The sequence below is a fragment of the Paramisgurnus dabryanus genome, chromosome 23 (assembly GCF_030506205.2).
Source record: "Paramisgurnus dabryanus chromosome 23, PD_genome_1.1, whole genome shotgun sequence".
NCBI classification, from domain to species: domain Eukaryota; kingdom Metazoa; phylum Chordata; class Actinopteri; order Cypriniformes; family Cobitidae; genus Paramisgurnus; species Paramisgurnus dabryanus.
Genome location: NC_133359.1, coordinates 19,915,098 through 19,931,554, shown reverse-complemented (window position 1 = coordinate 19,931,554; position 16,457 = coordinate 19,915,098). Strand labels below are relative to the sequence as shown.

General features: G+C 40.7%; 1 protein-coding gene across 1 annotated transcript in view; it reads left to right on the top strand.

The window, feature by feature from the left end:
• The window catches only part of LOC135787769 (uncharacterized), a 40,952-nt gene that overhangs the window by 20,022 nt on the left and 4,473 nt on the right, over positions 1–16,457 (top strand). The window contains 13 exon segments of the mRNA XM_073813405.1: positions 8–70; positions 72–1,019; positions 1,323–4,550; positions 4,785–7,550; positions 7,911–10,435; positions 11,905–12,050; positions 12,519–12,678; positions 12,764–12,996; positions 13,123–13,306; positions 15,463–15,640; positions 15,792–15,976; positions 16,073–16,142; positions 16,259–16,386. Of these exon segments, the coding sequence (XP_073669506.1) occupies positions 8–70; positions 72–1,019; positions 1,323–4,550; positions 4,785–7,550; positions 7,911–10,435; positions 11,905–12,050; positions 12,519–12,678; positions 12,764–12,996; positions 13,123–13,306; positions 15,463–15,640; positions 15,792–15,976; positions 16,073–16,142; positions 16,259–16,386 (10,814 nt within the window).

Below are 16,457 nucleotides of genomic sequence, written 5' to 3'. Positions count from 1 at the left end.
ACAACAACTACTGTAACACCAACAGCAACAGAGACAACAACATCCACGACCACTCCTACAACAACTACTGTAACACCAACACCAACAGAGACAACAACATCCACAACCACTCCTACAACAACAACTACTGAAACACCAACACCCACAACACCAGAGACAACACCATCTACAACCACTCCTACAACTACTGAAACACCAACCCCCACAACACCAGAGACAACAACATCCAAAACCACTCCTACAACAACTACTGTAACACCAACACCAACAGAGACAACAACATCCACAACCACTCCTACAACAACAACTACTGAAACACCAACCCCCACAACACCAGAGACAACAACATCCACAACCACTCCTAGAACAACTACTGTAACACCAAAACCAACAGAGACAACATCATCCACAACCACTCCTACAACAACAACTACTGAAACACCAACCCCCACAACACCAGAGACAACAACATCCACAACCACTCCTACATCAACAACAACTACTGAAACACCAACACCCTGTTACCCCAACATCTGTAACTGGTCACCCTGGATTGACAGCAACCCACCCAGTACAGAACCTTATGGGTTTGAAACAGAATCCATCAATAAATTGTGGAAATCAGAACAAATTTCCTGTCAGAACCCTGAAGATATTGAATGTAGAGCAGTAGATTATTCAGGACAATCCTTGGAATCTTTAGGACAAAAAGTGTATTGCAATACATCCTTTGGACTGACATGTTCAAATAGAGAAAATTTAAATTTGAACAGCATACCACCACTCTGTTATAATTATGAAATACGTGTAAAATGTTGTAATTCTTGCCCAACACCAGAGGCAACAACATCCACAACCACTCCTACAACAACAACTACTGAAACACCAACCCCCACAACATCAGAGACAACAACATCCACAATCACTCCTACAACAACTACTGTAACACCAACACCAACAGAGACAACAACATCCACAACCACTCCTACAACAAGTACTTTAACACCAACACCAACAGAGACAACAACATCCACAACCACTCCTACAACAAGTACTGTAACACCAACACCAACAGAGACAACAACATCCACAACCACTCCTACAACAACAACTACTGAAACACCAACACCCTCAACACCAGAGACAACAACATCCACAACCACTCCTACAACAACAACTACTGAAACACCAACACCCACAACACCAGAGACAACAACATCCACAACCACTCCTACAACAACTACTGTAACACCAACACCAACAGAGACAACAACATCCACAACCACTCCTACAACAACAACTACTGAAACACCAACACCCACAACACCAGAGACAACAACACCCACAACCACTCCTACAACAACTACTGTAACACCAACACCAACAGAGACAACAACATCCACAACCACTCTTACAACAACAACTACTGAAACACCAACCCCCACAACACCAGAGAGAACAACATCCACAACCAGTCCTACAACAACTACTGTAACACCAACCCCCACAACACCAGAAACAACAACATCCACAACCACTCCTACAACTACTGAAACACCAACACCAACAACACCAGAGACAACAACATCCACAACGACTACTACAACAACAACTACTGAAACACCAACACCCTGTTACCCCAACATCTGTAACTGGTCACCCTGGATTGATAGCAACCCACCCAGTACAGAACCTTATGGGTTTGAAACAGAATCCATCGATAAATTGTGGAAATCAGAACAAATTTCCTGTCAGAACCCTGAAGGTATTGAATGTAGAGCAGTAGAATATTCAGGACAATCCTTGGAATCTTTAGGACAAAAACTGTATTGCAATACATCCTTTGGACTGACATGTTCAAATAGAGAAAATTTAAATTTGAACAGCATACTGTGTTATAATTATGAAATACGTGTAAAATGTTGTAATTCTTGCCCAACACCAGAGGCAAAAACATCCACAACCACTCCTACAACAACAACTTCTGAAACACCAACCCCCACAACATCAGAGACAACAACATCCACAACCACTCCTACAACAACTACTGTAACACCAACACCAACTGAGACAACAACATCCACAACCACTCCTACAACAACAGCTACTGAAACACCAACCCCCACAACACCAGAGACAACAACATCCACAACCACTCCTACAACAACTACTGTAACACCAACACCAACAGAGACAACAACATCCACAACCACTCCTACAACAACAACTACTGAAACACCAACACCCTCAACACCAGAGACAACAACATCCACAACCACTCCTACAACAACAACTACTGAAACACCAACACCTACAGGACCAGAAACAACAACATCCACAACCACTCCTACAACAACTACTGTAACACCAACACCAACTGAGACAACAACATCCACAACCACTTCTACAACAACTACTGTAACACCAACACCAACAGAGACAACAACATCCACAACCACTCCTACAACAACAACTACTGAAACACCAACACCCACAACAACAGAGACAACAACATCCACAACCACTCCTACAACAACAACTACTGAAACACCAACCCCCACAACACCAGAAACAACATCATCCACAACCACTCCTACAACAACTACTGTTACACCAACACCAACAGAGAGAACAACATCCACAACCACTCCTACATCAACAACTACTGAAACACCAACACCCACAACACCAGAGACAACAACATCCACAACCACTCCTACAACTACTGAAACACCAACCCCCACAACACCAGAGACAACAACATCCACAACCACTACTACATCAACAACAACTACTGAAACACCAACACCCTGTTACCCCAACATCTGTAACTGGTCACCCTGGATTGACAGCAACCCACCCAGTACAGAACCTTATGGGTTTGAAACAGAATCCATCGATAAATTGTGGAAATCAGAACAAATTTCCTGTCAGAACCCTGAAGATATTGAATGTAGAGCAGTAGATTATTCAGGACAATCCTTGGAATCTTTAGGACAAAAAGTGTATTGCAATACATCCTTTGGACTGACATGTTCAAATAGAGAAAATTTAAATTTGAACAGCATACCACCACTCTGTTATAATTATGAAATACGTGTAAAATGTTGTAATTCTTGCCCAACACCAGAGGCAACAACATCCACAACCACTCCTACAACAACAACTACTGAAACACCAACCCCCACAACATCAGAGACAACAACATCCACAACCACTCCTACAACAACTACTGTAACACCAACACCAACAGAGACAACAACATCCACAACCACTCCTACAACAAGTACTGTAACACCAACACCAACAGAGACAACAACATCCACAACCACTCCTACAACAAGTACTGTAACACCAACACCAACAGAGACAACAACATCCACAACCACTCCTACAACAACAACTACTGAAACACCAACACCCTCAACACCAGAGACAACAACATCCACAACCACTCCTACAACAACAACTACTGAAACACCAACACCCACAACACCAGAGACAACAACATCCACAACCAGTCCTACAACAACTACTGTAACACCAACACCAACAGAGACAACAACATCCACAACCACTCATACAACAACAACTACTGAAACACCAACACCCACAACACCAGAGACAACAACACCCACAACCACTCCTACAACAACTACTGTAACACCAACACATACAGAAACAATAACATCCACAACAACTCTTACAACAACAACTACTGAAACACCAACCCCCACAACACCAGAGAGAACAACATCCACAACCAGTCCTACAACAACTACTGTAACACCAACCCCCACAACACCAGAAACAACAACATCCACAACCACTCCTACAACTACTGAAACACCAACACCAACAACACCAGAGACAACAACATCCACAACGACTACTACAACAACAACTACTGAAACACCAACACCCTGTTACCCCAACATCTGTAACTGGTCACCTTGGATTGATAGCAACCCACCCAGTACAGAACCTTATGGGTTTGAAACAGAATCCATCGATAAATTGTGGAAATCAGAACAAATTTCCTGTCAGAACCCTGAAGGTATTGAATGTAGAGCAGTAGAATATTCAGGACAATCCTTGGAATCTGTCGGACAAAAACTGTATTGCAATACATCCTTTGGACTGACATGTTCAAATAGAGAAAATTTAAATTTGAACAGCATACTGTGTTATAATTATGAAATACGTGTAAAATGTTGTAATTCTTGCCCAACACCAGAGGCAAAAACATCCACAACCACTCCTACAACAACAACTTCTGAAACACCAACCCCCACAACATCAGAGACAACAACATCCACAACCACTCCTACAACAACTACTGTAACACCAACACCAACTGAGACAACAACATCCACAACCACTCCTACAACAACTACTGTAACACCAACACCAACAGAGACAACAACATCCACAACCACTCCTACAACAACAGCTACTGAAACACCAACCCCCACAACACCAGAGACAACAACATCCACAACCACTCCTACAACAACTACTGTAACACCAACACCAACAGAGACAACAACATCCACAACCACTCCTACAACAACAACTACTGAAACACCAACACCCTCAACACCAGAGACAACAACATCCACAACCAATCCTACAACAACAACTACTGAAACACCAACACCTACAGGACCAGAAACAACAACATCCACAACCACTCCTACAACAACTACTGTAACACCAACACCAACTGAGACAACAACATCCACAACCACTCCTACAACAACTACTGAAACACCAACACCCACAACACCAGAGACAACAACATCCACAACCACTCCTACATCAACAACAACTACTGAAACACCAACACCCTGTTACCCCAACATCTGTAACTGGTCACCCTGGATTGACAGCAACCCACCCAGTACAGAACCTTATGGGTTTGAAACAGAATCCATCGATAAATTGTGGAAATCAGAACAAATTTCCTGTCAGAACCCTGAAGATATTGAATGTAGAGCAGTAGATTATTCAGGACAATCCTTGGAATCTTTAGGACAAAAAGTGTATTGCAATACATCCTTTGGACTGACATGTTCAAATAGAGAAAATTTAAATTTGAACAGCATACCACCACTCTGTTATAATTATGAAATACGTGTAAAATGTTGTAATTCTTGCCCAACACCAGAGGCAACAACATCCACAACCACTCCTACAACAACAACTACTGAAACACCAACCCCCACAACATCAGAGACAACAACATCCACAACCACTCCTACAACAACTACTGTAACACCAACACCAACAGAGACAACAACATCCACAACCACTCCTACAACAAGTACTGTAACACCAACACCAACAGAGACAACAACATCCACAACCACTCCTACAACAAGTACTGTAACACCAACACCAACAGAGACAACAACATCCACAACCACTCCTACAACAACAACTACTGAAACACCAACACCCTCAACACCAGAGACAACAACATCCACAACCACTCCTACAACAACAACTACTGAAACACCAACACCCACAACACCAGAGACAACAACATCCACAACAACTACTGTAACACCAACACCAACAGAGACAACAACATCCACAACCACTTCTACAACAACAACTACTGAAACACCAACACCCACAACACCAGAGACAACAACACCCACAACCACTCCTACAACAACTACTGTAACACCAACACCAACAGAGACAACAACATCCACAACCACTCTTACAACAACAACTACTGAAACACCAACCCCCACAACATCAGAGACAACAACATCCACAACCACTCCTACAACTACTGAAACACCAACACCCACAACACCAGAGACAACAACATCCACAACCAGTCCTACAACAACAACTACTGAAACACCAACACCTACAGGACCAGAAACAACAACATCCACAACCACTCCTACAACAACTAATGTAACACCAACACCAACTGAGACAACAACATCCACAACCACTCCTACAACAACTACTGTAACACCAACACCAACTGAGACAACAACATCCACAACCACTCCTACAACAACTACTGTAACACCAACACCAACAGAGACAACAACATCCACAACCACTCCTACAACAACAACTACTGAAACACCAACACCCACAACACCAGAGACAACAACATCCACAACAACTACTGTAACACCAACACCAACAGAGACAACAACATCCACAACCACTTCTACAACAACAACTACTGAAACACCAACACCCACAACACCAGAGACAACAACACCCACAACCACTCCTACAACAACTACTGTAACACCAACACCAACAGAGACAACAACATCCACAACCACTCTTACAACAACAACTACTGAAACACCAACCCCCACAACATCAGAGACAACAACATCCACAACCACTCCTACAACTACTGAAACACCAACACCCACAACACCAGAGACAACAACATCCACAACCAGTCCTACAACAACAACTACTGAAACACCAACACCTACAGGACCAGAAACAACAACATCCACAACCACTCCTACAACAACTACTGTAACACCAACACCAACTGAGACAACAACATCCACAACCACTCCTACAACAACTACTGTAACACCAACACCAACTGAGACAACAACATCCACAACCACTCCTACAACAACTACTGTAACACCAACACCAACAGAGACAACAACATCCACAACCACTCCTGCAACAACAACTACTGAAACACCAACACCCTCAACACCAGAGACAACAACATCCACAAACTCTCCTACAACAACAACTACTGAAACACCAACACCTACAGGACCAGAAACAACAACATCCACAACCACTCCTACAACAACTACTGTAACACCAACAGAGACAACAACATCCACATCCACTCCTACAACAACAACTACTGAAACACCAACACCCTCAACACCAGAGACAACAACATCCACAACCACTCCTACAACAATAACTACTGAAACACCAACACCCACAACAACAGAGACAACAACATCCACAACCACTCCTACAACAACAACTACTGAAACACCAACCCCCACAACACCAGAGACAACAACATCCACAACCACTCCTACATCAACAACAACTACTGAAACACCAACACCCTGTTACCCCAACATCTGTAACTGGTCACCCTGGATTGACAGCAACCCACCCAGTACAGAACCTTATGGGTTTGAAACAGAATCCATCGATAAATTGTGGAAATCAGAACAAATTTCCTGTCAGAACCCTGAAGATATTGAATGTAGAGCAGTAGATTATTCAGGACAATCCTTGGAATCTTTAGGACAAAAAGTGTATTGCAATACATCCTTTGGACTGACATGTTCAAATAGAGAAAATTTAAATTTGAACAGCATACCACCACTCTGTTATAATTATGAAATACGTGTAAAATGTTGTAATTCTTGCCCAACACCAGAGGCAACAACATCCACAACCACTCCTACAACAACAACTACTGAAACACCAACCCCCACAACATCAGAGACAACAACATCCACAACCACTCCTACAACAACTACTGTAACACCAACACCAACAGAGACAACAACATCCACAACCACTCCTACAACAAGTACTGTAACACCAACACCAACAGAGACAACAACATCCACAACCACTCCTACAACAAGTACTGTAACATTAACACCAACAGAGACAACAACATCCACAACCACTCCTACAACAACAACTACTGAAACACCAACACCCTCAACACAAGAGACAACAACATCCACAACCACTCCTACAACAACAACTACTGAAACACCAACACCCACAACACCAGAGACAACAACATCCACAACCACTCCTACAACAACTACTGTAACACCAACACCAACAGAGACAACAACATCCACAACCACTCCTACAACAACAACTACTGAAACACCAACACCCACAACACCAGAGACAACAACACCCACAACCACTCCTACAACAACTACTATAACACCAACACCAACAGAGACAACAACATCCACAACCACTCTTACAACAACAACTACTGAAACACCAACCCCCACAACACCAGAGACAACAACATCCACAACCAGTCCTACAACAACTACTGTAACACCAACCCCCACAACACCAGAAACAACATCATCCACAACCACTCCTACAACTACTGAAACACCAACACCCACAACACCAGAGACAACAACATCCACAACGACTCCTACAACAACAACTACTGAAACACCAACACCCTGTTACCCCAACATCTGTAACTGGTCACCCTGGATTGATAGCAACCCACCCAGTACAGAACCTTATGGGTTTGAAACAGAATCCATCGATAAATTGTGGAAATCAGAACAAATTTCCTGTCAGAACCCTGAAGATATTGAATGTAGAGCAGTAGAATATTCAGGACAATCCTTGGAATCTTTAGGACAAAAAGTGTATTGCAATACATCCTTTGGACTGACATGTTCAAATAGGGAAAATTTAAATTTGAACAGCATACCACCACTCTGTTATAATTATGAAATACGTGTAAAATGTTGTAATTCTTGCCCAACACCAGAGACAACAACATCCACAACCACTCCTACAACAACAACTACTGAAACACCAACCCCCACAACATCAGAGACAACAACATCCACAACCACTCTTACAACAACTACTGTAACACCTATAACACCAGAGACAACAACATCCACAGCCACTCCTACAACAACAACAACTGAAACACCAACACCCACAACACCAGAGACAACAACATCCACAACCACTCTTACACCAACAACTACTGAAACACCAACACCCACAACTCCAGAGACAACAACATCCACAACCAGTCCTACAACAACAACTACTGAAACACCAACCCCAACAACACCAGAAACAACAACATCCACAACCACTCCTACAACAACTACTGTAACACCAACACCAACAGAGACAACAACATCCACAACCACTCCTACAACAACAACTACTGAAACACCAACACCCACAACACCAGAGACAACAACATCCACAACCACTCCTACACCAACAACTACTGAAACACCAACACCCACAACTCCAGAGACAACAACATCCACAACCACTCCTACAACAACTACTGAAACACCAACACCCACAACTCCAGAGACAACAACATCCACAACCACTCCTACACCAACAACTACTGAAACGCCAACACCCACAACTCCAGAGACAACAACTTCCACAACCAGTCCTACAACAACTACTGTAACACCAACACCAACAGAGACAACAACATCCACAACCACTCCTACACCAACAACTACTGAAACACTAACACCCACAACTCCAGAGACAACAACATCCACAACCAGTCCTACAACAACTACTGTAACAGCCACAACACCAGAGACAACAACATCCACAACCACTCCTACAACAATTACTGTAACACCAACACCAACAGAGACAACAACATCCACAACTCCAGAGACAACAACATCCACAACCAGTCCTACAACAACAACTACTGAAACACCAACACCCACAACTCCAGAGACAACAACATCCACAACCAGTCCTACAACAACAACTACTGAAACACCAACACCCACAACACCAGAGACAACAACATCCACAACCACTCCTACACCAACTACTGTAACACCAACAGCAACAGAGACAACAACATCCACTACCACTCCTACAACAACAACTACTGAAACACCAACACCCACAACTCCAGAGACAACAACATCCACAACCAGTCCTACAACAACAACTACTGAAACACCAACCCCCACAACACCAGAAACAACAACATCCACAACCACTCCTACAACAACTACTGTAACACCAACACCAACAGAGACAACAACATCCACAACCACTCCTACACCAACAACTACTGAAACAGCAACACCCACAACTCCAGAGACAACAACTTCCACAACCAGTCCTACAACAACTACTGTAACACCAACACCAACAGAGACAACAACATCCACAACCACTCCTACAACAACAACTACTGAAACACCAACACCCACAACTCCAGAGACAACAACATCCACAACCAGTCCTACAACAACTACTGTAACACCAACACCAACAGAGACGACAACATCCACAACCACTCCTACACCAACAACTACTGAAACAGCAACACCCACAACTCCAGAGACAACAACTTCCACAACCAGTCCTACAACAACTACTGTAACACCAACACCAACAGAGACAACAACATCCACAACCACTCCTACAACAACAACTACTGAAACACCAACCCCCACAACACCAGAGGCAACAACATCCACAACTACTCTAACAACAACCATTAGTATGACAACAACTACTGTAACACCAACAGCAACAAAGACACCAACCACAACCCCTTTAATTATAAGTACACATTCAACAACCCCCCCAAAAACACACCCTCAAGTTTGCGGCTGCACATACTTGAATGAAACTTTCCTACCAAGTAAGTATTACTTTGTTTCACCCAGCATGGTTTCCCAGCATGGTTTTAAAACAATCCAGAATTTTTTAGTGTATAAAGCCTCAATTATTGTCACAAACATCTTCAATTTAATTTACATTTATTTGTATAGCGCTTTTCACAGTCACTGTCGCAAAGCAGCTTTACAGGTTTCGTCACAGTAAAGACTATTCCTTGTACATTTGTGCATGTGAAGTTTTACATTGGCCTGGTATTCAGCTATACTTTAACTGCATTTGTTTTAAACTCTATTATTAAAGCAATATTGTGCTAATATAAAAATGTGCTCCTTACATTTTTTATTAAAGTTATGCCATAGAAACTGCTAAAAAATTAACTCTCAAAATGAGATGAAAGTTGTAACTAAAAGCTGTGTGGATGTTGCCGCCCTAAGCAGTTGACTATATTGCCTGGCTCAGGATCCACCACTGAGTGCACACACATTAGGACAGGCTCCCTTCATATCAATTTAAGAACACTGTATCTCTTACTTGCCCCTCTGGCACACATCATTGACAACAGAATAAGCCCGAACTTTTACTTTTACTCTATACAAACTTCTGCATTGCCAACAAAGTAGTGGCTACTGCAGCAAACATATCAGAAACACATCAGTAATCTTTGCACATTTGGTGGCATTTGCCTGTAAAATGTTAAGCTTCTTATGCAAGAGTATTACATTTTGAGAGCTGGAAAACAAGGGGTGAAACAATATTTGTATAGGCAAAGCAAGATATCGCATCGCTACATCTGTAATGTATTGTAACTGGGTTTATATTGACATCGTATGTTCAACTTCACGCTGCTCTGCACAAACTAACCGGCATCTGAAAGTAGAGCGAGAGTGAGTCCCAAAGTTTCCAGCTTGCCTGCTTACAAATCCACCCCTGAATACTTAGTACATATCAAACGATCTAAAACGATTAAAAAATATTAGTACTGACACTTGTCAGCAACATTACTATTTGTTTCAATCATTCTTTATTTCCCATCTCTCTGAAACCTCTGCGTCAAGCTGTGTCTTGTTCCTAAGATCTGAAGTGAACATGAAGCGAACTTACTGACATGATCTAAAAACTTCATTAAACAAAGTTCTGAGGAATCTTTTTTGTTGCTCTCTTGGTGAGTGGGGCTAAAAGGCAGTGATGTTTTAGTAATAGGCATTGATCTTCTGCAGAGGCGTTTTTTCGGTGCACTATGACATCATACTGAGACATTATCTGACATTAATTGTTTTGGTAGCTTTTCAATAAATTTTTTTTTATAAAAGTTCTTTTTATTTTCTTAGTTCTGAAACTTACAGGATGATTTTATAGAACCATTTTTTATTGACCTCTTTGATAAAAACAAAACAAAACAAAAAACAAGAAAAAACATACCTTTAAACATTGACATGATTTATACTTTAATGTTTTTTTTTAACTTACTACTATATTTGCTTCCCATTATAGACTCTACGATCTACAATGTAACAGACAAAGCGGGTTGGTGCTTCTTTGCTTATTGCAACGCCTCTTGTTATACTGTAAAATGGACTGGACCATGTAACCCGCACCCGACTCAACCACCTCCCAAAAACTGTGAAAACAACCATAAGGTATTTTACATTTATGTACTTGATAGATGCTTTAATCCAAATCGACTTACAGTACATTTTATCAGTAGGTGTTTTCTTTGGAAAACTTACCCATGACCTTTCAGCTGAAATGTTCCCCCTTAAAATCAACCACAATGTCTGTAAACAATGTCTGCTCCTTTGGTACTCCTGGAGGACCACTGCCCCCCACAGTTTAGCTCCAACACCAATCAAACACAGCTGTCTATAAATATTAAAATAAAATGTGAAGGTGTTAAATTAGAGCTGACCTACAGCCTTGATCATGTAATAGAATGACATAATGTTTAGAAAATATTTTAGAGCCATGTAATTTGTAATAAGTAGTGAATTACCAAAGCACCAGTTACCAATACTAAGTATCTGGATATCACTTGCTGTACACCCAACAAAAACACCTGCAATAAATTTTAACCCATTTTATAATCTCTTTTACCCAATGTTTTCCAGCATGGGGATTCATGGATAGAAGATTGTAAGAACAAAACCTGTGTTAATGGTGAAATTAAGGTTCAACCTCTACCATGTGAGAAATCCAGTATACCTCAATGTGTAAATGGTCTAAATCCTGTGTTTTATGACAGCTGCTGCCCCAAATATGAGTGCCCATGTGAGTTTAAATCATACCCATAAAAATGATATTATAATATTCATCTTAAAAATTCTGTTATAACCTGAGTAACTTGGTTTGACAGGTCAATGCTATGGCTGGGGTGACCCTCATTTCTTAACCTTTGATGGAAAATACTACGCTTTTCAAGGGAACTGTACTTATGTGTTGATGCAAGAAATAATCCCAAAATACAATATCAGTATCCATGTTAAAAACTATTACTGTGATGTTAAAAACCATCTGGCTTGCCCTGAGTATATAATAGTATATTACAAATCCTATACTGTCAAGATTACTAACACGGAAGTGATAGAGGTAAGTGTCAAGACTGCTGCAATTAATACTGTAGTTCACATGACAATTTTGGTTCAGTGTTGAGTGATTGATATCCATTCCTGAAGTGACACCAGTTGAAAACCTCTGTCCTACCGTTTACTACAGGTGTTTGTTGATGGTGATAAAAAGCAACTTACATTCGCAAACGAAGCCTTCATTATCACCTCATCGGGTATGACGGTGATTTTGAAAATTGCTGAAATCAAAGCAGAAGTTCATGTTACTCACAAGGGTTTTTCAGTGAACCTCCCATTCTCCTACTTTCATGGTAACACAGAGGGACAGTGTGGTGAGTACAGATGAGAGTACCTTTACAAATAATGATTCAAGTTTTTTGTCCATCTGGCAGGGGCGATTCTAGGATTTTCATTTTAGGGGGGCTCAGCCCCCAGTAAGGGTATGATTAAAAAAATATTATTTGACTATTAGGGTAGGGTTGTATACTACTAACCTTATTGCAACCCACTATTCCATTGTATTCCCTGTGTTTCATATGGGACTAGAACATTTTCAGTTGGGAATGGAGATTTTTTTACAATGAAGAGTTCCTGATTCATTATTCACTGTGCAAATACACGACACACGTTTCCAGTACAAACACATTATTTTACTTTTTTTTACTGTTTGATTGTCATTTATCTTATAGGTTAATATTATTAGTTGATATAGCCACTGTGTTAATCTGGGATCAAATGTATACAGATCTAAAATATAGAAAAGGGGACTGACCAACAAGTGATCTACCTTAATACTGAGTTGTCAAGATGCAGTATGATGTGATTTTCAGGACAGGGTTTAGATTAATCCAGGACTAGGCCTTAGTTTTATTAGGATGCTTATGTAGTTTTACAAGCATACCTTACAAAAATAGTACAGGTGTCCATCTTGAGACAAAACAATGTGACTGATGTATTTTAAGATATGTTACTGCAAGCTACTTTTAGTTAAGAACTAAAACTCAAACAGGCATTTTAGTCTTGAACTGGGAAACAGGCCCTATGTCTATACTGTAGTAGGTGAACCCTTAAAAACTTACTAGGAATACACAATGTATACTACCATACCAGAGACAAATACACAGGTGGCATACACTTTTTAAAAGGAAGGAGTTCCAATGTTGAAATATTAATATTTTACATGAAACAAACATATTTAATAATCTATACTTTACTTATATTATTAGATTTAAAAAAGTTATTTTAAAGAACTGCAAATATAAGGTGAAATGGCCATAAAAAGCTTGATTTGCACTTTTGATCCAGTTTTTACCACAAAAAACAAGTTTATAAAAGGATAAACTTCACAACACCCGGTGTTTCGCTGCATGAAATTATCTGCCTGATGCGTTCAGTACAACAACTGTACATAAAGCAATGCATCACGCCAGCATCTGACTTTAAAACATGTAACGTTAATCCGCAATATATAGACGCGTGTCTTTTAATGGTAACTTGACTGACCTGCTCCCTTCTTGGCGAATATTTCTGTGATTTTGCAACATCTCGCTGTGTCTGTCTTTCTCTGCTTCTCCTTTGCGCTGCATATTTGTTAGATAAAGCCAAAAAGACAGTAGGTTGCCGCCGTTAGGTCATCTGGTGGCATTTTCGCACCGCGATTGACTGACTCGTGGATTTTAAGAGGTCCGTCATTCATTCATATCATATAATTTCACATGTCAACCTGAGCTGACTACACAGCGGGTCAGAACAGCCGTCAGGCCAAAATGGCCAGTCCGCCCTGCACACACACCTTGTACTACTGATGTTCGCTCTGCTCGGCCCCCCTGCGGATTTAAAAACGCGCAAAATCCATGCTGACTCAGATCAGGGGAGGAGCCGAAACTTGACGCAGCATGCCGCCTTTTCTAAAGAGTTTTTATAGGGGATGAAGCGATCACAAATTAATGAATCAAATAATTTTTTAGGGGGGCTGGGCAGAATTTTAGAAAAAGGGCCTAGTGACACCCCTGCCATCTGGTCTTGTATATAAGCCAATTTAAATGCACCAATTAAATTTGAAATTAATTTGAAATCCTAATTCAAAATAGAAACAATAAACGCCTTACAACTCATTTACAACACTTCTGATTAAATATCAGAAGAATAACTAGATTCTGATGGTCTAGAAGTTCTTAAAAATTATTTTTAATATATTTTAATATAGTGAACGGACAGAAAGTATTGCAAACCATGGCATATTTGGTATTGTCATACTTATTGAGGCGGTTCCCGGACAAAAGGTATACTAGACCCAGACTAAAATGTTTGTTTGAGCTGCCATAATTTAAGCACATCTTGCACTGACGTATCTTAACATATATCAGTGCCATTGTTTTGTTGCACACCAGTATTGTTAAGTTAAGTTAAGGTAAGTTTGTAAAAACTACTTTAATGTTCTAACTAAGGCCTATTCTTGGTTTAATCTTAACCTCTTTTAAAATTTTAGGTGTTTGTGACAACAATACCTCAAATGACTGCAGACTTCCTAATGGAACAATTAACCAATCGTGTGAGTACATGGCAGGATTGTGGGCAGTACAACCAAACTGCACAACCCCACCACCTCAACCAAAGCCTCCAACTCCCGACTGCAAACCAAAAATATGTGATGTCATCAATAGCAAGTGAGTAAAAGTAGAAAGTTGTCATCACTAGTGGGGAGTCTGTTTTACTGATTCATCACCATTAAGTGTGAATTTGTTTAATCTTTTTTCTTTCCTAAAACTCGGCATGTCGAAAAATTAAAGGTCGTTGTTTTGTTTTTTTGTTTCACAGCTTGTTCAAAAGCTGTCATCAGTTCGTTCCTCCAGAAGGCTTTTATCAGGCATGCAAATATGATGTGTGCCACATGAACGATACGTCCATTGGCTGTCAGAGCGTGGAGGCCTACGCCAAGTTGTGTGGTCAGCAGTCTGCCTGTATCGACTGGAGAAATTCTGCAGATCTTCAAGGGTTATGTGGTAAGACAGCACGATGAATGTATTGTTGGATATACAGTGCCATACTTTATATGAGGTGACCCTAAATGTTTTGACTGTCATTGTTTTTCATAACAGCATACAAATGCCCCAGTAACAAGGTATACAAGGCTTGTGGGCCTAAAGTGGAAAAAACCTGCAGTACATGGTAAAAGTTTAAACTGCATCAGTAACTCTTTAAATGTATAATAAAGTGCTGAAATTGTAATTGTAAAGTGTTGAAAATTCACCACTTCTCTGTTTCCATTGTGCACTTACAACTAGGTACAATGATAAAATCGCAAAGGATGAATGCCATAATAAGGACTGTCGAGAGGTCATGGAAGGCTGTTTCTGTCCTAATAACACATATCTGGTTAGTTCGATGACAGATGAATGCACACCTTACTGCGGTAAAAAATGTTACCTCTTTACCCAATTCCTATTGTTTAGCAACATACTGTATCATTTTTGTAACTTTATA